Source organism: Tetrao urogallus, assembly GCF_951394365.1.
Source record: "Tetrao urogallus genome assembly, chromosome: 23".
NCBI classification, from domain to species: domain Eukaryota; kingdom Metazoa; phylum Chordata; class Aves; order Galliformes; family Phasianidae; genus Tetrao; species Tetrao urogallus.
The window spans coordinates 4,440,375-4,467,957 of NC_136836.1; the positions used below are offsets into that span (position 1 = coordinate 4,440,375).

At 47.9% G+C, this 27,583-nt stretch overlaps 1 protein-coding gene across 1 annotated transcript; it reads left to right on the top strand.

Annotated features, from left to right (window-relative positions):
* Nucleotides 1–600: 600 nt before the first annotated feature.
* On the top strand, nucleotides 601–23,953 carry KIAA0319L (KIAA0319 like; the record flags this gene model as incomplete). Its single annotated transcript, XM_079546132.1, has 20 exons — nucleotides 601–742; nucleotides 4,800–5,497; nucleotides 10,121–10,412; nucleotides 12,287–12,388; nucleotides 12,929–13,026; nucleotides 14,186–14,273; nucleotides 15,024–15,116; nucleotides 15,698–15,830; nucleotides 16,188–16,416; nucleotides 17,106–17,229; nucleotides 17,769–17,901; nucleotides 18,221–18,369; nucleotides 18,671–18,822; nucleotides 18,995–19,133; nucleotides 19,447–19,606; nucleotides 20,362–20,504; nucleotides 20,795–20,917; nucleotides 21,419–21,509; nucleotides 21,885–21,976; nucleotides 23,766–23,953. The coding sequence occupies 20 exons, from the start codon at nucleotides 601–603 to the stop codon at nucleotides 23,951–23,953; spliced, it is 3,369 nt and encodes a 1,122-aa protein (XP_079402258.1).
* Nucleotides 23,954–27,583: the final 3,630 nt, after the last annotated feature.

Sequence of the window (27,583 nt, forward strand, 5' to 3'; positions counted from 1 at the left end):
ATCTGAGGCTCCAAAATTGACATTCAGGATACTGAAAATTGACATTCATGCTACCGGTGAGGATCAGTGCTTTCTGGTTTTAGTCCACGGAGCTGGACGTGCCCTTCATCTTCGTGCTGCTCAACGATTCTGTGTTCTGCTGGCTTTGTTGGTGGCTGGCACCGAGCAGCACCAGTGTGTGAGCAGTGACATCGCCGCACAGATGTGTGGTTTGTCAGTGTGTGGTTTGTCGTTGTGTTGTGCTGGAGGAGCTGGGTGAGGATCCATCGCCCGTGGGTTATTGGAAGCCCAAAAAGCCCCAAATACTTTGCAATTTATGCTGTTTGGTGTTTCCCTGTTGAATCCGGTGGGGGGGGGGGGGGGAATTGCAAGGCTTGCTGCGGTTCAGTGATTGGGAGTTGTGCTGCCAAAGGTCTCACTTTAGCACTGTGACATGGATGGTTGCTTATCTGCTGTGCTCAGCTGATAAGATTAGCTGTTTCTTTTCCTCTGCAAACACTCCGTGCTCTCCATCATGCTGAGTGAGTCCTTGCAGGAATATACCAATGACCAGTGGATATCTTCTGTGGTTCCAGAACCCTGCTGCTGCCCACAAAGGCCATGGAGAAGAGGTTGGAAGCCAAGCTCAGCATTAGTGCTCCATTTTTGCCACAATACTGCTGGGGAAGACCTGCAAGGGAGCTGAGAAGCCTGCAGCTGCTCTACGTGTGCGCCTGCCTGTGTGCCTTGTGCTCCTCAACAGGTGATTGTGCTGCTCTGCCTGGGACCTTGTCTGTGTTGTGGGTATTTGTCTCTCTCACATGTTTGAAATACTCAGAGAGGAAAGTGGAGTTATTAGCTGCTAGCCTTCGTAGCTGGATTAAAACCAAACTAACTTGATGGTTGCTAAATGAGCTGTCAGAAATGTGGGATAACCAAAGCTCTGTGGAGAGGTGTGGGGCAACGAGGGCTTGTTTCTTATAATGCTGTATCACTCTGGTACCCAACTGCTTATTGAGCAGCAGGGTCTGTTTGCCCCACAAATGTGGGCATCTTCACGTGTGCTGCTGGCTTTCAGACATTTGTATCTCACAGGGAGCTTTCTCTGAGCTGAAAACCCTTTTCTCAAAAAGGAACAGGTGATGCTCTGGTTAATAATTTCATCTGAGCAGTACCTGAAGGAGGTTGGGAAGGCAGGAGCGTTTTGAAGCACTTAATGTTTGTAAAGTCTCCACAAACACTGTAAGTCAATAGCCTATTTGCCTACGGGTAATTTTTGTTTGTTTTTATGTTTCCTGTTCAAACTTGAGTAATCAACCTCTTGCTCAAGTAAATACACCAGATGGGTGTGGAGACTTTCACGTAAAGGACTGGGTGTTTGGGTTTTCTTTTGTTCAAAAAAAAAATCAAATTCTGTCTTTTCAGATGAACGGGTTAAATTTCTCTTAAGTGTTTTAAGCCCACATCTTCCCCAGAAGGTGGCATTTTCACCCTGTGTGCACATTGTTCTTTTGGTTTTGTAGGTATCTCTTAGGCTGCAGAGTTTGCTCAACTGAAGAGGAATCAGAGGTGCCCAGAAATCGGTGTGCTCATGTGGGGTTACCCAAGGAGCTGTGTTGACATACTTGGTTACATGTGACAGGCTAAAAAAAAGTCTGTGCAGTCAAGTTGTTAATCATTAATTCTCTATCAGGGGGGATTAACTGCCTAAGTCTATGAACCTGAGCTTATTAATAGAAACTGTTCTTATCCATTTTAGTTCCCTGCTGTTCAGCAGAGCTGTGAGTTGCATCAGAGGGACAGGAGCTCCACAGACTGAGAAGGACAGCATTTTTTGCATATATGTATACACTAGAGAACTAAAAATGACAAAAGCAGTGTTGAGGAGTGACTAAGCACACAGTGTGCAGCAGTGATGTGATTGGTGCTGTGCAAGGCTGGTTCCTTTCTGGAGCTTAGATAGGACTTGTGCACAGAGACGTTTCTGCTGCAGATTTGCTTTGCATCCCCTGAAGCTGCTGGCATGGATCACAGTGAGCAGATTCACCACCCTGCTGGCCTGACCCAGCCTGCAGGTCCCTCTGTGCAGCTGCCATGCTTGGGATGAAGCACGAGGAGCTGTAAGGGGCTGAGCAGGTGGCTTCTGTCTAAGGAAGCCAAAGTAGGTAACTGCCTGTGCTTACAGCTGCCTCCACTCGTTTGGTACAGGTCCACATCTGCCCAGTGCTGCAGAGATCCCCATTTATAGGGCTGCAGACAGCAGTGTGGGGCTTTGTCTGCCCTTAGGGTGTTCCTGTGGGATCCGGGGAGGCACTGTGTTGTGAACAGGCCAGGTGAGTTTTCTTGGCAGACCAGAGGTGAAATGCAAATGTAGATTGATAGAAGAGCTCTGCGTGATTCAGTGAAGCTGTGTGATTTGTGACCCCTGCCAAACACCACGGGAACTGCATAGATGAGAATCAGTGTGGTTCTATGAAAAATGCTCATCTTCAATGCTGGCCTTCCAGATTGTGAGTTGCCTGTTTAACTTCTATTATTTCTGTGAGTTAATTGAGCTTTAAGCTATCAGTGTAGAGCAATACAAAAACCATATTGGCTTATTTCAGATAAACGTGCCCTAGGTGGGCATTACCAGAACTTTGGAAATGAAGTCTGGATGAAATAGAATTCAGATCTCTGCATTTTCATGGCGGGTTAAAGGAGAGCAGAGTGTTCTCAGCATGGTGGTGTGTTGTCATCTAGACTAAATCCTGGCTCTGGCATACCTAGAAGATGCTTATGGAGATTAGAGTTTCAAATTTTAGATACATGCATATCATGCTTGTCTATGTAGTGACTTTTTTACGAGTGATGTCTTCCTGGGGAGCACTTACATTTTAAATGCAGCCATTGTGTTTGTGCTCAGTTCTGTGCCTGTGGTGGAAAGCCCTGGGTTCTGCACTGAGCCTTAATTTGTGTGGTAGGCATGAGCCAGGGCTCAACATGAGGAGGGATGGATGAGTTCAGGATGAGAAGGGCTTTTTAAGGTTGTGGAAAGCAGCACTTTCTGCACAGTAAGTATTAAGGAACAGTGCTTCACCTTAAACAGAAAGTGAGGATTTCTTTTGTTGCTTTCTTTTAAGACTAACTCGAATCTCTGCAGATAAGATCCTCTTGAAATTCCCAGCAGAAGTGTTATCCTTCCTTTCATTGCCTGCTCCTCCAAGCCCAATGTGTGCTCAGTGTGTGTGCCCACATCCTCCTTGTGCTCACAGCCCCTCCTGGTGCTCTGCCCCATTTCCACACCTGCCAGGTCAGTGCCAGCTGCTCATCCCTGCCTGCTCACAGCCACGTGTTGGGGTGACTTCAGCCCAGCACTTCAGAGTGGAATGAGGTCAGCTGCTGGCCCTGGGCAGCCTGCCTGCCTGCTCTGCAAGGAAATGCTGTGTTGATGTAAAGTTGCTGTTGTCAGCATCTCTTTCTGGTGAACATATGCAGTATTTCACAGATTGCAGTTTCTCAAGTGAAGAGCTTCCCTTCCTTTCTTGCAGTTCTGGGCTCAGACACCCACAGAGAGCTCTGGGCCTCTGTGATCCCCTCACAGATCTCAGGTGCCTCCTATTGTGCCTGATGCTGGCTTGCTTCGGCTTTGTCTTCACACTGCCTCTGCTGTGCTAGTCTCACAAATGAGCCATGAATAACATTTCTGCTTCTTTCTTTCTGCTGTATCATAAACAAACTTTGCACGTGCTCTGAGTTCCCATTTTGAGTTGAAACTCTTGGTGTTGCAAGAGATGCACGTGGAAGGAACGTGAAAATGGCCATCACTCCTTATTTATTATTTATTATAAGGTATCCTTATCCACTCTGGGTAAACCAAATTAATGTATTTGGAAGCCTTTAATGAGGAGTAAGAGAAGAGCTGTAACACCCACTGTGATGTTTTGTGATAACTGGATTACAGTGAAGTGCATCTGTCATTGCTGCTCGCTTTCTTTGGTCATATAATGTTATCCCAGAGATACTGGGGGGTGATGCAGGAGGAGGGGGAGAGTCACAGCAAATCTGTGCTGCCAATTCTGGGTATTAACTGCGATTGAGAGGATCAGAGTTCACTGCCACATCAGCAGTGTGAGGTAAGTGCCTCCGTGGCAGGAATATTCTGAAGTCAAATGATAAAAGCAGCCAAGGTGGGAAACGCTGCGTTTGTGTCACAGTCTCACAGAGTTTCCCAGGGTTGTTGTTGCTGGAGGTGGAGGCTGGCTGCTGCTTGTGAGCTCCACATTTGATTAGAAAAATAGGAGGAAAAAAAAAAGGAAATTGTGACTACTTTAACAGGGGAAAAAAGATCCCCATCTGTGTTGTGGTCTGAACAGGGAGGGGGCAGATCAGAGCACAGCCTCCAGCTGCACGACTCAAAGTCCAGTGGCATAGTTGGTAAAGTAATCTTCCAGTGACCTGCTGTGCCTTGGATGCTGAGCACAGCACAGTGTAACAGTCCCATAGGTCATTAGTCTATTTTTAGGGAGTCCTTAATCTGCAGAGCTCTGAATTTTGGAAGCCTTTAATCCATTGATCCCTACATGCACAAGGAAAAAAAAAAATAAAATCCATTATGTAAAGCAATTGCTGCTCTACCCCCAGTCTGAAATCTGAAGCAGCTTTAATTGTAAAGAAATGCATGACAGGTAATTGCTTTTACACTGTGAAGCAAGGCACTGCTGGTACTGCAGGGAGACTATGGGCAGAGCATGGTGACTTTGCCTTGACAGCGGTGATGAGGATTTCTTGTCGACTGCTTTAGAAAACTGAGAATTGTCTTTTGTCTTCTTCGTTCCCAGATGCAGACTGGAACAGATCTAAGTGTGAGCCAGGGAAGGTCGTGCTTGGTGGACGTTTGCAGTCATGGGAAGATCATCACTTGCAGCTCCTGGCAGGCTTTCACACCGTGCAGTCCTGTCAGGCTGCCTGCTGCCGGAGCCCTGCCTGTGATGCCTTCTGGTTCTCAGAAAACATGTGCATCCAGGTGAACTGCTCTGTGCCTGCCGCGTGTCCGACAACCAGGAGTGGCACTTCTGATTCTGTTTTGGTGTTTTTAAAGAAATCCAAAAGCACAGAGCACTTCTTCAAGCTTCAAACAGGAAATGATGCGAAGAAGCGGTTTCGCAGGTGGTTAGATTGGGGCATCCCAGTGCGGGGAAAAAAACGACCATGGAGGTCTTTCCAGAAACGGAGCTTGGCAAATAACAGAGTGCAGCTCCTGAAAGGGGACACAGCAGCAAGCCCTGGTGGTGGGGCTGCAGCCAGAGCAGCAGACAGCAGACCTGGAAGCAGCCGAAGAGACGCAGAGCGCCTGAAGGATCGAGTGCTGAAGCAGCTGGGGGAGGACAGGCCTGTTCCTGAGGCCCATCCAAATCAAAAGAAAGACTTGCTGAAAAATGGGCTCAGTCCTCAAGAGCAGAAAACCAAAAGCCCATCCCCTCCTAAAAGCAATAATGTGAATGGATCTGGTGATGCAGACAGTGCTGGCTTCCCACAGGTGAGTGATTAATGGGGCTGTCTTGGACAGCTGTCGCTCTCCTGCTCTTGCTTTATATAGATTTGGAGTGTTTACATGATAGAATAACTTTCTAGATGCCTGCTTTCAGTCTCCTGTCAGCAAGGCAAGGACAAGTGTTCATTTTCTGCTTTGTTTTGTATATTTTGAGGGGGGATGAGTTGTTTTTTTTTTTTCCCTACTTCTTCCTATTTGGGATAAACTGAGAAGGAAGATGGAAATAATAATAATAATGCTTGCATTTTGTATGAAATCATGGACTATACTGACCAAATGAGATGCAAAAGTGAGGTATGATAGCTGTGATGTCAGTGGGAAGCACCTGGAAGTTGACACCTGTTACCCATTAAAATACCTTTTTGGATCCACAAAGTCAAAACCTGTTTCCTTTGGAGTACTGAACTGAAGCAGCCAGATAAATTATTCTTGGACTTTTATGCATAGGGTTTCCCACGTCAGCCTGCTTACTTGTGTTGGCATCTTAACTTTCTTCTTTTTTTCTCTTTCTGAAGGCTTTCAGTTTTTCAAATCCCCAAAAGCTTACGTTGGCATTGGTTGAATGAAACCAGTTGAGGCTCTGCTGCAAACACGCGCCACGTTAATCCAGTAAATCCAGATGTTGGTCCTAAGAGAAGTTAGCATTTTTACATCTGCAGATATAAATATTTCTAAAAACACACAGAAAAGCCCACAAATGACAGTGAAACGAGAAGAATCCTTTGTGAAATTCCTTGCATATCTTCTGCCACACCTCCAGGATTTGGCAGCATTGAAGCCTGGTGCCTTTTCCTGTTGCTACTGGAAATGCCTGAATTTCTTTCTCTCCTTTGAATGCAAATCGTGGTTCCAGGTGAGGCTGTGAGCAGGATGTGGAGAGCAGCCAAGAGGCACCACGTGGAGCTGCAGGGCAGCCCTGCTGCCATGTGAAATCATGCACCAGGACTTCACAAATGTTTGATTTTCCAGAGCCTCGCAGCACCCAGGGCTGACATAAAAGCTCAGCTTTCTCTCTCCCCTGCAGTACTGCAGCATTCCTACCCTGCTGCTTTTTCCCCTCCTCCTCCTATTTGAGATTTACACGGTGACCCCATTCTCTCATTTATTCTGCACGTAACCTGTGTTGAGAGCTCTATTGCTCTTGAAGAGCTGCTGTATCTCCCTGCTTGTTCTGCATGGAGCTGAGTATTCATTATTACTGTTCAGTGCCTGTCAGAAAATGGGCTGCAAATATTAAATTACGTGGAGTAATCAATGGGTGAATGTTGCTAAGTGTCCATATTTCCCATATGTACAAGTGCTCCTCTTTGTCATTAAGGTGCACTGTTGGGTGGATGTGAGGGGCAATGGGTTTCCTTCATCTTTCTGGTCTTTGCTAGCAAGAAGATCTGGATGTTTGATGAAATTCTTCCTAAAAGGTGATGAAAATCCTGGCAACCACATTTCTGAGGTTTGGGATGCACTTTTTGAGGAAGAATTAAGAAAAACCACCTTAACAGGAGTGTTGAGTTGAGGCTGATGCTGCCCAGCCCTGGGCTAATTCCTTGGCTAGCGAAGCATCCAACTTTCAGCAGCAAAATATAAGTCAAGCTATGCAGCTGTCCTCACATTTCTGATCTGAGAGCAGTTTAATTTAGGCCAAGGATACAACATTGAAGGCTTTGTACTTGGGCCCTGGCCAGCCTTTGCAGGAGGGAGATGCCAAAGTAGGGATTTTTCCAAGCTGGGTTGGTTTGGGGCCAAAAGAAGTGAAGTTACACACATGGGGAAATCAATAGAATTTAATCTGAGCTAGATTTGATCAGGTACATTGTTTGAGCAGGTGAATGCAGTGCTTCTAATGCTGTATTTGTTACAAAGATTTGGCAGGTGGGGTGGAAGCTGGAGGAAATCACTGCATGCAAAGCAGTGCATGCTTGGGAGCATCAAACATCCGAAGTGGGTGAGAATATTGGATGCGTGGCAAGGAGAAGATGAAAGGATTTCCCTAAAGATGCAGGGAATGGTCAGGTGATGCTTTAGGAGCACATTGCCTCTCTGAGCTCTGATTTTCCTCTCACATTTCTGACAGCCTCACAGCCATCTGCAGTGTCACTAATTTGCAGCTAGCATTAATTTGTGGCTTTAACTACATCTGTGCTACAGTGGTAGAGATGGGGGAAGGACAACACAGCAGGGTGAGCTGCAGTGCACCCTCGCCTGTCCTTAACTAAGGAATGGGAATCTGGGCTTTTTCTTTAGTGAATGATATTTGCCAGGCACTAAAATCTTTCCACCTTGTTGCAGAATTACTTTGCCAATTTTAGACTCTCACAGTGCATGCAATAGCCAAACAGGAGAAGTATTTAAGTGCAGCCCTGCTGATGACAAGGGCTCCAGCAGCACTGCAGCAGTCCTGCAGGCAGACCATGGGAAAATCTGCAGCCTTTAAAGTGGGGTTTTGACAACAGAGCCAACAATCAGAGCTGCAGAGAGGCTGTTCTGCATATGCACACCTCTCTCACCAAAGAAAGGCCCCTTTAAATTGAAGGATGAAACAGAATTCTGGATCGTGGGTGTTTTTCTTTAAAGTTCAGTGCAGGTTCTGATGCAGTAGCTGCTCTGTTAGAATGTTACAGACATAATGCTGTCAGACAGGGAGAGAGGTCACTTGTCCCAGACAAAGGCAGCTATAGGTTGGAATAAGAAATGTCTGGCACATTCTCTTGGGCCACTGTGCCACTTTTCTCTGTTTTGTAAGCTAATAAGATAGGACAGCTGGCAAACTTCTAGTCTTCCCCTCACCCCCATCTTCTGTTCTTTGCTTTAAAGAATTTGGGGTTATTGGGTAAAGATAAGAAATGTCTCAGCTTACAAGCATCAGAGGCATTTTTGACTGTGATGTTGCCCCAGGCAAAGCTTATCTCACTTGAGCTGCACACAGACATTTGGCTGTCAGTTCATCCTGAAGACTTCTTGGAGGAAAAAGGCTCTTTCTTAACTGTCAGGTATTTTAGGCATTTAAAGGTGTCTCAAGGAAGCATCCATCTCAGTGAAAACACTACTGAGCAAAGCAGAGCTGCAGCTGCTGTGCCTTATTTGTGACAGCTGTTCTTGCAGCCCTTATGGGTCGATTCTCACTAAGCAAAATAAAGGTTCCCTGTGGTGGTGTGCAGTCATGGAGCCTTTCCCCTCCTGTGCCTTCCTGAAGCAGCTTGTCTTGAGTGTTTCTGAGTTCCTGCCTGGCTGCTGAGCTCTCATGAAGCTTTTCTGACTTGATCTTACTTGGTAAGAGTGTGCCAGTATCTCCAGTCACAGCTGCTGGTCTCGAGGCTGCTGCTGGAGAGCAGCACGGGGCAATGCTTTCAGGGGCTGGGGAAGGCTAACCAGGATATGGAGGGAGGAAATTGCCTGAAACAGCAAAAAATGCTTCTGCAAAGAAACCTTCAGTGCCTCTGTTGCTGCTCGTGGCTGGGCTGGCTGTTCCAATGCATGCAGAATGGCTTTATTTTAACAACCAGCATTTTGTACTTAGTAAGCCTGGCCCATTTACTAGCAGGATGTTGCCCACTGTAGTCTAGAGCACTTGTTGCCTGGACTGGATGCCAAAAGCATGGCATAAAAGCCTGAGAACGTTTCCTGCAATGTGAGCTTGTGATGGATTCCCATGGTGAGGAGCAGCGGTGAGCAATCCAGTTCCACAACACTTCCAAAGTCAAAAGCAGGGAGTTGTTCCATCTTAAACATTTAGCAGATGTTCCCCAAGCAGGGTTAGCTCTAGTTAGAATGTGCTGCACACATGGTGGTGCACACGTGTGTGCTTCATGGTGGAAGGTGAGCTGTCGAGAGCAGTGCCTGCTGCACTGAGAGCTGGAATGGGAACGGGGCTGGGTCCTGCGAAAGGAATTTTCTGATGAAAGAAAGGAAATTGTTGCTGCCATTTTGATTACTTTCAATAAAGTTGTTCATCCTGTGTAGATGTGAGCAAGCTTTCTGCCCTCAGGCTCTGCTCCCTGCCCCAGCAGCATCTCCCCTGGCATGCACTGAGGCAGTTGTTTATGTCAGACCACCTTGCTTTGAAGGGAGATTTGGAATAAATTTAATCTTGCTGAAAATCTTTCATTATTAAATGAAGATGCCACTGCAGCCCCCTCTCCGTGTGCTTGCCAGCTGTGCAGCTTTAGGACAAGGAGGACGTGGCCAAAACAAACGCCCCAAATGAACCCCAGTTCCCAATCCTTGTTTTCTGCTCCTGTGTTATTCCACCTCTCCATTCTTTTGGTCCTGTTCTCTGCAGTTTTGAGCCCAGATCTTCTGTCACGTCTGCCACGTCAACAGCAGTGACTTCAGATGCTGTACTTAGATCTGAGGTCTCAACTGGTGTTCTGCTCAGCTAGAAATGTTCTCTGCTGTGGAATAGCATGGAGAAACGTTTTAGAAGCAGTAAAACATCATCCTTAAGGGGAGAAACAACCCACGGACTTCTCAGCATCCCCCAAAATGGAGGAGTGCAACTTTTGGTGGAGTTCAGTATATAGAACAATCCAATGGCATTTTGATCCTCTGTGAAACAAACACAGCAAAACAAAACTGAGCTCAGTTCGACTAAAACTGCTCTTTCCTTTCCAGATCCATGCAGGAACTTCTGCACCGGAGCCACCAGTGCTGACTACGCTCTCCAGTCCTGTGGCACTGAGCTTGACAGCTGTTGGAAAGACAGAGAAACCCGAGCTGCTGGATGATGCTTACATCCAAACCCACTCCTCAGATACGTTGCCCACCATCAGCCCCGCACAGGGGAAAAGCACAACGAAGATGCAGGCTGCTACTTCTGTGCCCAGCGGTGCTCCCACAAACAGCAGTGTTTCTCCAGTCCAGACAAACACTGCTGTGGCACCGAGCACTACTGCAGCTGCACCAGGTGAGAGCATGCAGGGATCCCTCATGGTCACCTCTTCAGGTTTTGTTGATAAACCACTGCAGCACTGAAAAGCACTGGGTCTTTTAAGGGTGGTACCATCAAAAGGATGTTGGGACATGAGTGTTAGTGCGTGCAGTGGTTGGTCCCCATTAATTGGTGAGATACTGGCATCATAAATCTGCACAGGACCATTGGGTTTGTTTCCAAGAATGGACTGAAAGTAACTGTGAGATCTCCGTTGCCAAAGTGCAGGTTGAGATGTGGTGTGAGGCACAGTCATGTGGAGCATTGCTTCAGCAGCTGTGACACGTTGTTCTCTATCAAGTTCAGCAGAAAGCTTAATGAATGCCTGTTCATCTGATTGTCTTCCATCTCTGAAATGTCAGTGCACAGCAGAGCAGTGTGCCTGGCCATTCGCCCACGCTGTGCTTTGCAGCAAAGTGGCATTTCTGTTCACGCTGGCATTTCTGAAAGCAAACATTTGAAGATGTAGGAAAACAAAAACGCACTTTGGGCAGCTCTGTGAACCCACACAGGCCATCACCTCACCCTGGGGGGACGTGTTGCTCATACTGACCAATGCGTGCTGGTCGTGTGAGAGCTCAGAATTCAGTTAATCCAATTTTCTGCATTTCTTTTGAACGTAGGGTTTCTTTTCCCTTACAAGGAAACAAACAGAACGTGTAAAGGAAATGTTGCATCCAAGGATGTTTTAGGCAGGCAGCTGGTTGGATGCCTGTGCTAACAAGTTAGCATTCTTTTTAGGGACTTAAACCCAACTAAAACTGAAAGACTTATTTAAAATGTCTTCAGTGGTTTGTGCTGGAAAAGCAGCATAGCCAGGGCCTCCTTGTTTTGCTCAGTGATGCAGAGGTGGTCACGTGAAGGGTATTTTTTTCTCAGAGGAGTTTTAAGTTCTTCTCTGTTTGTTTTCTGATGAGGTCAGATTTCTTTTTGCCTTGGAACTCTTTGCAGCTTGAAAGAGTGATGGGGCTGTAAAATCTCAGGAGGTGGAGTAATTGAGGGAGGGAAGAAAGGATCTGATACATTTGTTTTCTCTTAGTTAACTGGTTGATTCCAATAGCTATCAAACAAATGGAAGTAAGGCTAAATATTTACTGGTGTTTTCCATGTCCATCTTTACTTGGCTTTTTGGTACCTATCTTTGAAACGTTGTCTTTGATGGGATCGAACTTGGAAGTAGCAAACTAGGAAGGAGTAAGCTTTCTTTGTCTGCCAGTGGATTTGAAATGGTAGTGGAGGAAAGGTCATAGTAAGTGCTGCAGTGATTTCCTATTTGGAAAAGAAAAGGATAAGAAGAAAATCTAAACAAAAGGATCCTGTTTGTATTCTGAGTTCCCGAACTCAGTGCTGTAGCTATGCAGATTTTAGAAAATTTCTTTGCCCCCAAGCAGTTTTTAACTAAGAAATGCCTTGGATTCTTCGTGTATTTGTAAAGATCTGAAATTGCAGTTTGGTAAATAGCAATGTTGGTCTTGCTTTGCCATAAGGCTGCAGCTGGGTTCTCTGCCAAAAACCTGTCAGCAAAAAACCCTTCACATCCTGCTGGACCTGGCTGCCCAGAGGCCCCTGTGCAGGGCCTGAGGGTCACATTTCAGCTCTTCAGAAAAGGAGCAGGAGCTGCCCAGCATCTGCAAAGGGTTGAAGGTGACTGAGTAATTTTGCCCATTAGCGCTCCTGCTTTAGCAATGAAACTGAAACCTGGAGCAGGAGTTGCACTGAGTGATGAGGTGTTTACAAAATACACCCATTTGCTGCTGATTTTTATTCCACGGGCTCTGAAGCAAAGGTGGCTTTTAGGTACGTGTGTAATTATTCTGTTTCTCTTTCAATTCTGTCTTTCTCCCTCTCAGTGATGAAGGAGTTGGTGGTTTCTGCTGGAGACAGCGTAGAAGTCACCCTGCCAAAGAATGAAGTTCAGCTGAATGCATTTGTGCTTCCTGAACCACCACCTGGTAAGGCTTCCCTGGGGCTTCTGCCAAGGGCAGGTGATGGTGAAAAGACCAGCAGGCATTACAAACAGCATTAAATAAGCATTACAAACAGCAATCTTGAAAGTGTCTTTTGTCAGAAGACAGTTTCCATGTCAGTAATAGCAGCAGGAGTGGAGGCGAGCAAGTGAGTGGTGCACAGCAGCAGGGGGAGACGTGTCCCTGTTCAGAAACTGGCATTATGTTGTGCCTGCAGGATCTGTGAGCACAGTAATGCTTTTCTCTCTTACCATCCTGAGTTGTGACTGTTCCGAAGCTCTCTAATGCCTTCCAGGCAGAAAGATGGGCTTTGGCTTTGGAGTAAATGTGTTTAGGAGCACAGATTGTCTCTTGTCTTGGGTATGTTCCCAAAAAGCTGCAGTCCAGACTCTAAGCAGTCTCATTTCTCCGTGCAGCAGAATGGGCCTTGTAAATGTTTAATGTCTTTGCTTTTTTTTAGCAGGCAGAAAGGCAGTCTTTTAAAAACTAACTTCTGGAGCTTTTCTTTTTTGTTATTTTTTCAAGGAACCACTTATTCCTATGAGTGGGAACTGATTACTCATCCGAAAGACTACAGTGGAGAAATGGAAGGGAAACACTCCCAGACCCTTAAGTTATCTAAGGTAAAGCTTTTGCTGCTTGGTGTCCTGTTGTATGGAATGCCAAGTGAGGAAAACAGGAATCCTGGCAGCCAGGAAAGACTTGTGTGTTTTCACAATGAAGAGGAAATAGCACGATGGGCCAGCAGCCAACATTTCACTGCAAGCCCTCTTCTGAGTCCCTTAGAAAAAGGAGGGTGCTCTGGAATGAGGGGGAGAAATGGATTTCAGGATCTAAAAGCTGCCTACATGCGATGTGTCAAACTCAAAAGGACACAATTTAACATTAACAAAAGGTTGTGAATGTTTCTACTACCGAAACACTGCAGTGGTCTGTTTAGGTTGGAAGCCTGGTGCTAGTCTCTAAAAGGACTGGCAGGTTCCATTAGCTTGGAGAGATGGAATACCTCCTAGCATGTCCCTGGCTGCTGCTTTTAGACAAGATCTAAAGGAATGAAAGGATTGTTGGTTCCTGCACATGGAGTTTCTTAACAAGAGAACGACTTTAAATATTGCATGAATATACACTTCTGTTTTTATGGGACATTCCTTTGAGCATCAGGGATTCTTCTGCACTCAGAACAAAATGTGCAGGCATTAACTGTGATACCATGCAGAGAAAAGCACTTCAAAAGCAGCACATCTGTCCCTGTCAGGTTTTCAGTCTCTTGGATTGCATGACTTGTGCAGCACCCAGACCTCATTTTGGTTCAGCTGTGACAAACTGACTCATGTCCCCTAGAAGAAAGGGAAGAAATACATTTCTTTTGTAAAAACACATAAGAAGAGATCTTTTTTTCTTACATTCAGGCTTTTTAAATCTCAAGCACAGTCTGCTCGTACAGATTCCTGTGGCCACACAGCCTGAACTAATCCCTCAGACCTGTTCTGTTTGCTTGTTGTTGATGGAAAGTCAGTCTTGACTGACAATCCTGTCACCTGTGGCAGTAAGAAATGTTAGTCTTTAGTTTCTGATTAGTTGTTGTAAACTGAAATATACGTAGGAACATTTTGGCTTGGAAGCTGTGCTTTGCCTCGTATGCATGGATTGGAGCAGAATTGTGTGTTTTGTGCTTCTAATACAGCACCAAGGCATGGTGAGTTGAGTTGACTTTTCAGCAGGTCAAACTGTGTTTCTGCTGTCTTGATCAAAGGTGAATAATTGTTTGTGTTTGCTTTCCAGCTTACTGTTGGCCTGTATGAATTCAAAGTTGTGGTCGATGGGGAAAATGCACACGGAGAGGGCTATGTGAATGTAACAGTGAATCCAAGTGAGTTCAGTGTCAGTGCATCTGTTGTTAACTTCCTGCCTCTCTGTTTTGCTTACTGGACTGGGCCCTAGATTAACATCATGAGAATTGATTGTGCTCAGATCTCAGTGTGCGTTGAGTCATTTCCTGAGATGTGAAGCTATGCTGATACACACAGCTATGCTGATACACACAGCTATGCTGATACACACAGCTGTTTGCTGTACAACATGCAGGCCAACCACCCAGTGCAAGGGCTGGAATACTGATACACAAGTGCTCAGGAAATGCCTCATGCTGGCAGAGCTCTGTTGCAATAGGAACTAGAAGCTCTCGGTGCTGCTCACTTAGAATCATCTTGTCTCAGCATGGGAGCACTGATGGACTGCAGCCATTTCTAGAGTATTCGTGTGGTAGCAGTTCTCCTCCTTCCTTTTTTAAGTCCTTTTTGTTAGCACTGCTTCCCTGCACTGGTTCATAACTTGCTGGAAGCAAGAATTATTGTGTTGGTGATCATGCAGGTCTCTGTGCCTGTCCTGAAGCTGCACAGCACATCTGCTCCACATTTTGGACTCCTGGATTCTCCAGGCTATCAGATGATTGCAGGGTCTGAAGGGATAGATAGAGCTGGGGAGAGGGCAGATGTGCAGCACGTGTTCTGCTCACCACTCCTAGTGCCCGAAAGCAAAGCAGTTTTCTAGCTCCTCGGCTAGGACCTTGTACCATGGTCTGCCTGTAGGTGTCATTGTAACAGCTCTGTTTTTGTTGCAGAGCCTCGAGTGAATCGTCCTCCTGTTGCCATCGTCTCCCCACCCTTCCAGGAGATTTCACTGCCAACCATTTCAACTGTTATTGATGGCAGCCGTGAGTACCTCCTGCTTTAAATAGTCTGCTGTGCCTGGTTTCTTTGTTTCTTTCTGGCCTGGTGGATAAGTTCAGTGCATAGAATCAGCTTCTCCTGCTAGGAGGGGGGAATCCACACGCTGACACGCAGGCACCTCTCCGTGTTTCCTCCTGCAGATGCTGCCCTGAGTGATTCTCCTAGAAAAAAAGGCTCTTAATCAAAAGAACTGGCCTCTCGTGTTAAGCTTCACGTGCCTTGGTTAGCTGACGCATCACTTGTGATGACCCTGGCCCACAGTTGAGCTTTTCAGGAGTTTCTTTAAATGCTGGTCCAGGACTAGTACTATTTTATCTGTATTTTTTGGTTTTGTGTTTGGGTTTTTTTTGCATTCCCTCAACACACAAACCTGGAATCAAGGATATTCAAATGCACCTCTGAAGCAGAGCAGACGAGGGCAGACACTTTGGGTATCTGAGGTTGGGTTTGGACCAGAAAAGCTTCTGCTTGCTAAGCCCAGCGCTGAAGTGGAGAACTGAACATCTGGGATTGTGAAGCATTATTTTCCAGCTCCTTGTATGATTTTCTTTCATAATTGACACAGAAAGCACGGATGATGATAAAATTGTCAGCTATCACTGGGAAGAACTGAAGGGTCCTTTGCGGGAAGAGAAGGTTTCCAGTGACACTGCCATTCTGACACTGACCAACCTGGTTCCTGGCAATTACACTTTCAGGTAGGTTGTACCTTTGCCAGTTCTTGTTCCCTGAGGATAAAATGTACAATACTCCTGAAGTCAGCCTGCTCTCCAAGCAAACAGGAATGGCACTCTGTTTTCTGATGTGTTCATCAGAATTTCAGGTGGTTTCATAGCTTTTCACTTTAAAAAAGATAAGCTATCTGACTGCTTGTTGTTCTTAATTTGTAGCACTGGTCTAAGATGATGAAAGTACTAGATGAGGAAAAGGAAATACTGTCCTTAAGTGTCTTCACTTTCTAGCTTTTCTTGTGCCTCTCCAGCCACCATTTTATATTCTGCTCTTACAATTGTGACTCCGGGTTGCTTTCACAATTATCTGTGCTTTTCCTTCAGTCTAACAGTAGTGGACTCAGACGGTGCCAGCAACTCTACCACTGCCAACTTGACAGTGAACAAAGCAGTGGATTACCCCCCGGTGGCAAACGCGGGCCCAAACCAAGTGATCACCCTGCCTCAGAACTCCATCACCCTGTATGGCAACCAGAGCACTGATGATCACAGCATCGTCAGCTACGAGTGGCTGCTCAGCCCTAACAGCAAAGGGAAAGTGATGGAGATGCAGGTCAGTGCAGGTCTCCTATACTCATCTCTGATTCCTCGTTAGCTGTTTTGTTGTTTTTTTTCTGTGATCAAGCTGTTTTCAAATGGCTGATAGCAAATCTGCCTTTTAAGCTTACAGAGTAAGAATGTGACGATTCGGTACTTCAAACTGAATCCACACAAAGATGCTATTAGCTTATGGCTGAGCTGGTGCACCAGTCTAGCCACAGGTTTTCAGTGGCATCCTATTTCCTTTCTTGAGCAATGCAGCTTTAAATACTGCTTGAGGATAGAGTATTAAGAGAAATAAGAACTTGATAGCTTTGGACTCTGCTGTTCCATATAGCAGGTCTCAGCATAGCTTGTATCTCCTTTTAACCTATGTGACTGCTAGGGAAGCGTGCTTTCTGTCTGCTCAGTTGCTGACTCCTCAGAACATTAGTGAATACTAAATCAATGGTGCTATAGGATGGATGCTTAAGTGCAGTCAAAAGGTGTGGAGCCAGGCTGTGTCATCTTTTATCTAACTAAAACAAGGGGCAGGATGGCACTGAGATTCCCAGAAGTGACACAAGACTTCTGGTCCTTTAACAGGAGGTAATAATAAACACCTGGGACCTGCTGATAACAGTGGCTTTAGAGACAGAGTCTTCAGATCTATAATCATTGCTGGAGAGAGTCTTCTCAATGCATTAATATGTTTTCTCACAGGGGGTGAGGACGCCAGTCTTGCAGCTCTCTGCACTGCAAGAAGGTGACTACACTTACCAGCTAATAGTGACTGATTCTGCTGGCCACCAGTCCACTGCAGAGGTCACTGTGATAGTCCAGCCAGGTAAGCTGCCCTTCCTTGCTTTTGCTTCTTCAGTTCCAGGTGGGCATCACTGTGTCAGCATACTCTAGATCTTGTAGTAGCTTTCTAATGCTTCCAGAAAAGCTTTAATTGAGGACCTTTCCAGGACTTTATGTTGCTGATGAACCAACTTAAGAAAATTTCTACAAATATTACCCTTGTAGGCTGTTATCTTATTTTTCACAATGTCATCTAGTTGGTATTATCCACCTGTGATGGCAGGATTGTGTTTCCTGAGTGCTGTCTCTGCTCACAGTGCAGGAGCAGGAAAGGTGAGGTAATGCTTAGAGGATGAGAATCACAAATCAAAACTCCTAGATTTCATTAATCTACCTCTTAGTGTAGATGTGTCAATAAAACTCTGATCTGAATTCTTAGCTGCTTTTTGACTCACTTGGTCTGAGTTGATTGAAATAATGGACAGAAAATATGCTAGGGATTCTTGGAGGAACTTCTTAATGCTGGGGAGCAAGCTCCACCTTTCTGGCATCTGTGTAAAAAGTATTGCAATGCTTTTTCAGAGAACAATAAGCCCCCAAAGGCAGATGCTGGTCCTGATAAAGAATTAACTCTTCCTGTGGACAGCACCACTCTAGATGGCAGCAAGAGCTCAGATGACCAGAAAATAGTCTCCTTTCTTTGGGAAAAAACACGGTGCGTATCAACTTCCAGCCTGTTCTTCTGCAAGCATCTGGGTCTTTCATCTCAACCAGGACACACCACATTTACCCCTCTTGTCTTAAATCCTTGCCACGTCAGGCATGATGAGCTTCACCACTGAACTAGAGCGAATGTTGCCCTTTTTTCTTTTGATTACCTTGCTGTGATGGGAGAAAATAATTTTTGCTTTCTGCCAAGCACTTGGTTGTATTTCCAGGTATCTGTGTTTCCAACCCTGTAAACTCTGCTTGAGCCTCATGGTCAGCTCCCACGCTGTGCAAAGTTGAAACTGATCCTCTTGTGCTCTGTTTAGGGGACCAGATGGTGTCAAGTTGGAGAATGCCAACAGCAGCATTGCCACTGTAACAGGCCTCCAGGTTGGGACGTATGAGTTCACTCTTACAGTTAAGGATGAAAGGAACTTGCAGAGCCAAAGTTCTGTCAACGTTATCGTCAAAGAAGGTAGGTCCAGCCATACACAGAACTACCTGGGGCCCAGGTTATCTCTGAGCAATTGAGCAAGAGGCAAACTTAGGAGGAATGGACGAAGGATGATGAGCAGAGCACTGAAATTGCCTGTGTTATCAGATGTCTGCCCTTTCCTGGAGGAGTGGTGTTGTTCACTGATTCCCACTGTACCTAATGGCACTTCTCTCCACCAGCTTTAGAGGGGGATTTCTGGGTTGCAGCAGAGGCTGAAGGCTGTAGCTTTTCATTGGGCACTACCAGATTTCTCTCCAATTGTTTCTTTCTGTTTGCTTAGAGATAAACAAGCCGCCAGTTGCAAAGATTGCGGGGAATGTTGTCATCACCTTGCCTACAAATACAGCTGAGTTGGATGGATCAAAATCCTCTGATGATAAGGGAATTGTCAGCTACTTGTGGACTCGGGATGAGGGGAGCCCTGCAGCTGGGGTAAAGTTTCTTTTATAAATGGCATCCTGCAGCATCACAGCAGTCAGAGAGAGGGAGCGTTGATAGCTCCTGAGGAAACGTAAAGCTGATCATTGCCCTGGTTACTTTTTAGTGATAAGCCATCCTGGTTTGATGCTTAGTTTACTGATACTTGCTTTGCTCTGCCTTCCAGGAGGTCTTAAATAATTCAGACCACCATCCGGTGCTTCTCCTGTCCAATCTGGTAGAAGGAACTTACACATTCCATCTCAGAGTAACAGATGCCAAAGGAGAGAGTGATGTGGAAAGGACCACGGTGGAAGTCAAACCTGGTGAGTGCTTTTTGTGCTGTAGCAAGTTTGCCTACAGTTCATTGGCCTGCTGTTCTGAATACAGTCTATATTGCAAGTTCTGGGTCCTGCTTGGAAGTGTAAAAGGTCAAACGTGTAGGGGAAAACAGTCATATTTTTATGTGGTTCTAGGAGGCTGACTCTTACCATGTCATTATCTATGAGGGTCATAGACCTGTATTCTGTACTTTTGGATTCAAACCAGAAGCATTTTAGAACGATGCTAGAAACCTGACTTGTACCTGGACTGTTAAATAGAAGATCTAAAGATCTGTGCTGTCTGTGTTCTCACTAGATCCTAGGAAAAACAACCTTGTGGAGATCATTCTGGATGTGAATGTCAGCCAGCTGACTGAGAGGCAGAAGGGCATGTTCATCCGACAGATAGGAGTTCTGCTGGGGGTCCTTGACTCAGACATCACTGTGCAAAAGATCCAGCCATACACTGAGCAAAGGTAGGATTTGTCTGTGAAGGCACAAGGAGAGGAATTGCTGAAATGTTTAGTGACCAAGGGGCTTTTTTCCCCCTGGGGAAGCAGATTGGATAACCAGGACATGCAAAGACCTTGTGTAAAATTGATGTTTCTAAGTTGCCAAGCAGGTCTTGGTTATCCTTCACCTCTGGAGGTGGTGATTGTCCAGAAAAGCTTTGCTTTTCATTGGGCACTACCAACTAGTTCAATTTAATGTGAAATTAAATATGGAGAAACAGTGTAACAGCTGTTAGAACAGAAAATAGAAGGTTGGTTTTGACTGCAGCGTGGTTGAAAGTAAGCTACAGCTGGCCTCTTCCAAACAAGTGTTAGTTTGCATGTGGGCCACATTGTCCATATTAACAGCAGTCTGTTGTTGCCTTAGGTGTGTCTGAGGGTGCTGGAGGTCCAGGCATCCCATGGTAAGGGAGGAGATTATGAAAACAGTAAGGCCATAAGGCTTGGGTATTTCCACATTTAGTGTGAGCATGCAAAGTTGTGCTTGGAGATGTTTGAAACTTGGCTTGACGAAGCCATTAGCAAACTAAAAACCATCCCAGCTTTGAAGATGGGGTTGGATCAGATGTCCCAGTGGGGTGTCTGCTGCATGAGCAGGTTTACCTGAAGTTCAAATCAATGTGGGATTCTGAATGAATCCCTGTAATGACAGACAGAGGGGAAATGACTGCGCGGTGTTTGGAGAAGCAGTGGAGATAACCATTTTGTCTGACTTGCAGCACGAAGATGGTGTTTTTTGTGCAGAATCAGCCTCCCCATCAGATCTTCAAAGGACGGGAGGTGGCCTGGACTCTAAGAAATGAACTGCGGAAGCAGCAGTCAGACTTCCTCATCTTCCGGGCACTGGAGATCAACACAGTCAGTAAGTCAGAGAGCTGCTGTGATGGGAGCTAATGCCTTTTGCACTCTTTTTGGATACTTGCAAGAACGGCAAGAATTTTCTGAGCGTGTTCACATGTGAAGTTGCTAATGAAGCAGGACTTTGCTGCTTTGGCATCAGGCCTGGGTGCTCACATTTGCCCTTCTTGCAGTTACGGCACGGTGATTTGTGTAAAAAACCTCATGGTGGTTGGCCATACTGAGCTGTCTTGTCCTTTTTTTGCTGGCTCACGTGTGAGTCGCTGAGTTCACCTTGCTGTTTCTGGCCCCCAGCCTGTCAGCTGAACTGCTCTGAGCACGGGCGCTGCGACTCCTTCACCAAACGCTGCGTCTGTGACCCTTTTTGGATGGAGAACTTCATCAAGGTGCAGATGGGGGATGGCGAAAGTAACTGTGGTATGTGAAAGCTCCCTGGCTTTGCTCACCTTTAGGAGGCAAATAGAGTTTGTAGCCCGAGGTTCGCTGTGTAAGAGATGCCTGATTGCTCACTGTGACACTGCGGTCCCTGAGCTGATCTCACAGAGCACATAGGAAATAGTGGCTAGGAAATGCTCTTCATGCTGAGCATTTGCTAAGAGTTGAGTCCATTCTCAGTTTATAAATTGTGCCCCTTTGCTACTGTGATCCTATGGGGGATTTTCTGCCACGGGAAAGCCAATTTTTAAGACAACAGGCAGAAAAAAAAAACCCAAACTTATGCAGAAAGAGTGCAGATCCCAAAACTCTGGCTTCCATTGGAGAATCAGAGATCCTGCCAGTGATGGGTGCCAGTCTCTGTAATTCCACAAAAGGTCGAGCCTGCCTTCTTTCTTGTCTCAAGAGCAGTCATCTGAAGTGCACGCTGTCAGCTGGATGAGTTGCCACAACGTCTTTATCTCTGGGGTGTTTTGCTTTCAGAGTGGAGTGTGCTGTATGTGATCATTGCCTCTTTCGTCATTGTGGTTGCCTTTGGAATCTTATCCTGGATGGTGATCTGCTGTTGCAAGAGGTGGGACTGAGGCCATAACCCCCCCAGTGTCAGTGCTGCAGAGCCAAGTGGCTGCTTTAGGAGGTGAAAGAGTTTTAAACCCAGAGTCCCAGCAGGTTGTCTGCTCAGCCCTGGGATGTTGGTTTTTCTGGCTCAGTGTTTCAAGTGGAACATTGAAGCCCTAAAACTCTGGGTCTGTTTAAGAAGTGAGACTTGGATTAGCCTGTAAATGTGCAGCTAAAGCAATGTTTTTAATGTTCTGCTTTCTGATGTTAACAATAGTCTGAAATAAGCAAGCATTCTGGCTTTGAAGATCAGTGTGTTGTTCTGTTTCTTTTTTCTTCCAACTGTTCTGAAGAAGCAGCCTGCCTCTGAATTCTGTCTTTCCCCCTTTAGACGAAAAGGAAAATCCAAAAGAAAAAGCAAATACAAGATTTTGGATGCAACGGATCAAGAAAGCCTGGAGTTAAAACCAAATCCCAAAGCAGGTAAAACATGAGAGGGAAGAGCTCAGCAGTTCCAGAATGCTTGCTAAGAAAACTCTTCCTCGGTGGACTTAAAAACCACAGAGTGAAAGAAACATGATGTTCGTCACTGATGGATGAGTCTCTGAAGATCTCAGCTTGTTTCATTTGCAGACAGGCTGTTTAATCAAGTTAACTAACTTTGGTTTAAATATTTGGGGCTGAAACTGGCGTAGTCCAAGTGTTTCTGCTTCTCATCACAAAGTGGATGCACATAAGCCCTTCAGAGACTGACCTGATCCAAGAAGTCCAGAACTGGGTGTCAGCTGCAGCTTCTCCAGCTCCCAAGTTTTCCATGTACTCTTTTCTTGCCAGCATCCAATTCCTTGGCAAGGCTGAGCATGAATTCAGTGTCTTTGAGCATTTCACTGAACTGATTGACACTGACTGGTAAACAAAAGGACACCAAGCAACATCAGCATTCTTGGTGGCCTGCAGAGAGTGCTGTTCATGTCTGCCCTCATGTTCTCCCACTCCACAGTACTTGTTTGTAAGTGTATCCATTCCATTCCTCCTTGGCATGAGGCTCTGAGAGCTTCACCCACCCTTTAATTTTTGCTGGAATCAAATGCTTCTCTTAGGAGGGAGACCAGTGAGGTCCACAGTGTTCTCTGTGGCTGCAGGCTTGTATCAGGTCGTATCTGATACCAAAAGCCAGCCTTTGTCACCTGCTGATTGACCAGGGGAGGAGGCAAGAATGGGAAGGTGCCTGCAAAGCCTGGCCCTGCCAAACGCAGCGCAGTGCTTGGGCTGCTGAAATATGTGTTCTGATTGAGAATGTTGGTCCTGCTTTTAGAGGGAGCGAAAAACAGTCCCTGGTCCTTGATTACTATGGAAAATAATGACTCATCCTAGTGCTATCCCATGCAGCAGTGGTCCAGCAAAGCAAACGGTGCCTGATGGTGGCACTGAGGGCACTGCAGCAGCAGAGCTGGACGCATAACTGAGAGCTGCACAAATACAGCTGCTCCTGTAGAATAAAAATCAGGTGGGTTTCCTCCTCAGCACCCAACTCTGCCTCAAGGTGCAGGAGAGCCCCACTGTTAAATAAAGGCCTGGTTGTTCTGCAGGCTGTAGCAAAGGTGCCTCAACCATTTGCTCCCTGATAACCAAACTCATTTTGCCTCTTCCAGGCCTGGCTGCTGACGGACGTCTTCTTTCCTTCTAGATACGTCCAGGGAGCATTTCCTAACAGAGGAAAGGCTGCATTTCTCCATTAAGGAAAAGCTAAATTTAAATGTTTCCTCTGCTGACAATAGCAGCAAATGTCTCTCTCCCGTCCTTGCGCATTAATCTGAATTCAGCCCATTAATTTATCTCCCTCCCCTTGCAGGCAAGAGAAGCAGAGATGAGAGTAGGGAAAGGAGTAAGAACGCAGTGATCTCCTCTTGCACACCTGCATGTTCTCTTTACCACAGCCCCCAGCCCCCAGGGGGCTTTCTAAGCAAGCTCAGGGAGCTTTCTCAGCAAGGTCAGGGAGGCAGACCCCAGGTATTCTGTGGTTTGTTTCCCTGCCCATGCCTTGTGCTTTGCTCTGTGTGCAGCGTCTGCGTCACCTCTTGTCACACCGAGGTTTCTGAAGCAGGATCAACTCTGTTTTTGGCTTCAGCCTGTGAGGGAATGAGTGTCAGATGGGGGGAGGTCAGGTTAGGCCACCCCTAACGTGACGTGACGTGAAATGAGACGGGGGTGGAGGGAGCTGTGGTTGTGCAGCGCTGAGTTGCTTTAACCTGCAAATCTCTCTCCTTCAAAGGTGGCAGGCAGAAATCCCAGGTCCTCAACACCAGCCTGATGCACTCGGAGTCGGAGCTGGACAGCGATGAAGCCATCTTCACCTGGCCTGACCGGGAAAAAGGGAAGCTGCTCCGCAGCCAGAACGGCTCCTTGCGCAACGGGCAGGTGACACTGAAAGCCAAGAGCCAGAGGGAGGAGGTCCTCTAGCTGCCTTCAGGTGGCCTTTTGCTGGAGCTCAGCGGGGAGGAGAAGGCCCGTCCCTGTTCTACAGAGGCCTTTGGAGGCCGCTTTGGTTAGGACAGCAGCTGCTAACTTGTTTCGTAGAAAATAACTTTGTGGGTTTCTTTTCGTTCAGTTAAAACTGGTTGTACTTGAATTTGAACTGCAAGGAAAATCAAAGGGAGGAGAAGACAACTGTGAACCGCAGGGCATCAGAAAAGGCAGAGCTGGATCTGGAAGGAGCGACTGTGGGTGTGCAGGACCCTCTTATCCCACCTCACTGCAGCACAGGAAGCACCTGTGGACTTCCAGGCTCTTTGCCTTGGAAATCTGTTGAAGAAGAAAGGTCAGAGCTGCGCTGCAGGCTGTGCTCTGAGCTCCCTCCAGGCTCCAGCAGCTCACCACCAACTACTGCTGTCCGTTCTGTTCTTTTCTTTCCACCTTCCCTAATGGTTTAAGCGCTGTTTTAATTTAGGCTTGTCCTTTCACAAGCACTGGCTGTTTTGTAGCATAGAGGAGGAGGAATCTAAACACTGTATTCATGCTGCATCAGCTTGCAGGTAGGAGAGGGTTTTGTAGCCATCTTAAGTAACGGTCAGACTTTTCTCACTGGGATGGCATTGTGGAGAAGCTGACCTGTCTGTGGTAATTAGCTGGGCTGGGAGACCCCCTCCTGCAGCAAGCTCTCCTGTTTGGTACCAGAGCAGGGAAGGACTCTCACCTTTGGTACCTCTGTCTCACGGCAGACTTCATTTCCAAAGCTCTGAGATGTCATTCAGCACCCCCAGCACTTTCTGTCGGTCTTTAAGCCCTCCACGAGTCTGAACATCAACCATATCTCAATTCTGAACTGCAGTGGGGTAAGGGAACCCTGAGAACCTGGTGAGTGCCGGGGTTCAGCTGTGGTCCTTCCCCATAGCTGCTTCTGTATCTCACTGTGCTGCTGTCATGGGCTGCACCCCCGTCCTCTCACAGGCACAAAGGATGCCGCTGCTCCTCAGTGCTTGGGTGGGCAGTTTATTGCCTTCCTTTGTGTTTAAAACTGGAAGACTCGTTTCACTGGCTTTTATTTTGTTTTATTTTGTTTTGTTTTCGAGCTGTGAAAGCCAAAAGGCTTTGACTTCCTCGGTTGTATTTATATTGCTGCACTACTGATTTGTGTCGAGCGAGTTGAAGATTAAACACTATGGAACGCGGGGGGACGTTGCCCTGCTGAATGTGGCCGTGGCTGCTGCTGAGTTTATGTTCTGGGCCGTCCGTTGTCTCCCCCTCAGCCCACACGCAGGGATGCTGTGCCACAGAGGTGCCCCCCGCATCTGGAAGGCTCACAGCTCAGTGCTGTGCTGCAGGGCTGCTCGCGGCCCGGCGTTTTTGGGCACCGCCGCCCTCTCGTTCGGATGGAGGACGAACGGAGAGCGAGAGAAGGAGGGTTTGGAGCTGGGGGGATGGAGCCGACGTGGCGCTGGGGCTCGTTCCGTGCTGGAGGACTCTGCCTTGCGCATCCCTCGCTGTCCTCGTGGGGGAATCCCCTCTGCAGTGCTGTGTGCGCCGGCTCTCCCCGCTGCAGAGATCAGTAACGCTCACCGCGAGCGCAGAGCGTTGGAGAGGGAAGAACCAAAAAACTGCACGGCCGAGGTTCTTTTCTTTGTCCTCGGCGTTCTCTACGGGAAGCACACGGAGGCTGAGGTGCGTCGCTCAGCTGCTGCGGCGTTTCCCCGCTCAGGATTTCCCTCCGTGGCCATCTGTCAGCGCCGAGCGCGGCTCTGTGACGGCGCAGCGCTCCCCGTTGGCGTTCCCTCACCGTGCGGCACCGGAGCGCGCTGCCGTTTAACCCTCAGTGCCTCGGCATCACCGCACGGGGCACGGCGTGCAGAGTGCGGCCCGGCGCTGGGCAGGAGGACGAGGAGAACCCTGCCGTGCTGCAGCGATGTGACACAACGCGCCCTTAACGCGGCTCCCCGGGGCCGCGCGTGAGAGTGAACGCGTTCCTCCCAAACCCCTCTTCCCCCCTCCACGTCACCACCAGCGTTGCTCATTTGCTACCCGAGCTCTGTGGTCCCTCTCTGACCTTGCACGGGGAAGGTTTCTGCATTGCTATGCATTATGATTTCACAATTAGAGACACCCATGTGTGGAAGTTACAGGCGGAGGCGGCTGTTGGACAAACGCTCGGAGCCTCTGGTTTTATTTCCTTTCACATAAATTTACTTTGAACCCTCGTTAAGATGATGGAGGCAAACGCTGCCATCCAGTTTTAAAACAGTTTGCTCTCAAACCTTCACTCCTCTGCATACCAGCGGGCCGCCCAACCTGCCCAGCTCTGCTTCACGGTGCCTGATTGCAGCGTTAATTGGATCGAGGCTAAACGTAATTGTTTTCAACCAAGTGTTTCTGGTGAATGAAGAGGGGAGGTGTTTTGGCGCTGCTCATCTCTCTGCTTTCTTAACTCCCACCACCTCACCCAGGTGGAATTAGAAGGAGAACAGAAAAGGGCTCTTCGTGGAGCTCAGGCTGAGAGCAGTTCTCACCCCTCTGCCCGCGCTGTCCTTGCTCTGACCGTGTGGGTTTGGCACCGCTCCTCACTGCCTTCCTGTCTTTGGGATTCCCCGGATCTCTGCTGTCCCTTCTGGGAGCTGTCGGGGCCTTTCAGGTCTGCGGGCAGCAGTGGGGCAGCGGTGGGGCCGAGGTGCGGGAGGACGCGGCTGTGTTGGTGGCACCGCGGTGCTGCGCGCATCCCGGCCGCTCCTGCTCTGCCCTTCGTGCTTCTGCCGCAGAGACGCGGCCCTGGGACATCGGGCGCTGCTTGCGGGCACCCCGGGGATCCCTCCGTCCGTCCGTCCGTCTGCGCAGCTCGCTCTGTCTTTCCATTGTTCCAACGATCCCTTTTCCACACCCGGTGCCAAAGCCTCCCCACTCGCTCCCGCACGCGCCAGTATATTTAGCTGCCTCTGAGCCTCTACCTTTCCTTATATAGGAGAGGCCAAACGAATTTCGCACTCTCATTATTAATAGCCCGAGAGGAGCTCTTCGGAGGCTGCCAAAAATAGCAGCGCAGCCACCCGGGGCAGCCGCACCGCGGGGCGTGCATTGCCCGTCGGTGCCGGGATGGGCAGCACCGCGGGGTCCCCGTGCTGACCCCGCACAGAGGTAGGGCCGGGGGGGATGAGCGGGGTGGGCAGAGCAGCATCGCTCTGCGCCGTGATCCTAAAAGCCCCGCCGTGCCGGGCTCAGCCGGGTGGTTCTGCCGGGGGTCCCCGTTCCGCTCGGGATCCCCGCGCCCACCGTGTCCGCATCCCCGCTGGGTCTGAGCCGTCGCGCCCCGTGGGATCTCCGCGCCTCTGCTGGGCCAGGGCGAGGGCTGCGGGCGCTGCGGGACAACCGGGGGACGCGGGGGGAGGAGGAGGTGGCCGCGGCCCCGAGGGGGAGATGCTCGTCGTCGGGCACAGCCGCATCCCGGCGGCCCAGCGCGGGGCGGGGAGGGGGCCGTGCCCGAAGGGGCTTCGCCTGAGCCCGGCGGCACCCGCAGCTCAGGCGGGGGCTGCATTAAATCCCTCCCTCCCTCCTCCCTCTCCGGTGAGGGAACTTCTCCAGCTGAACCGGAGGATGCTGCAAAGCTCC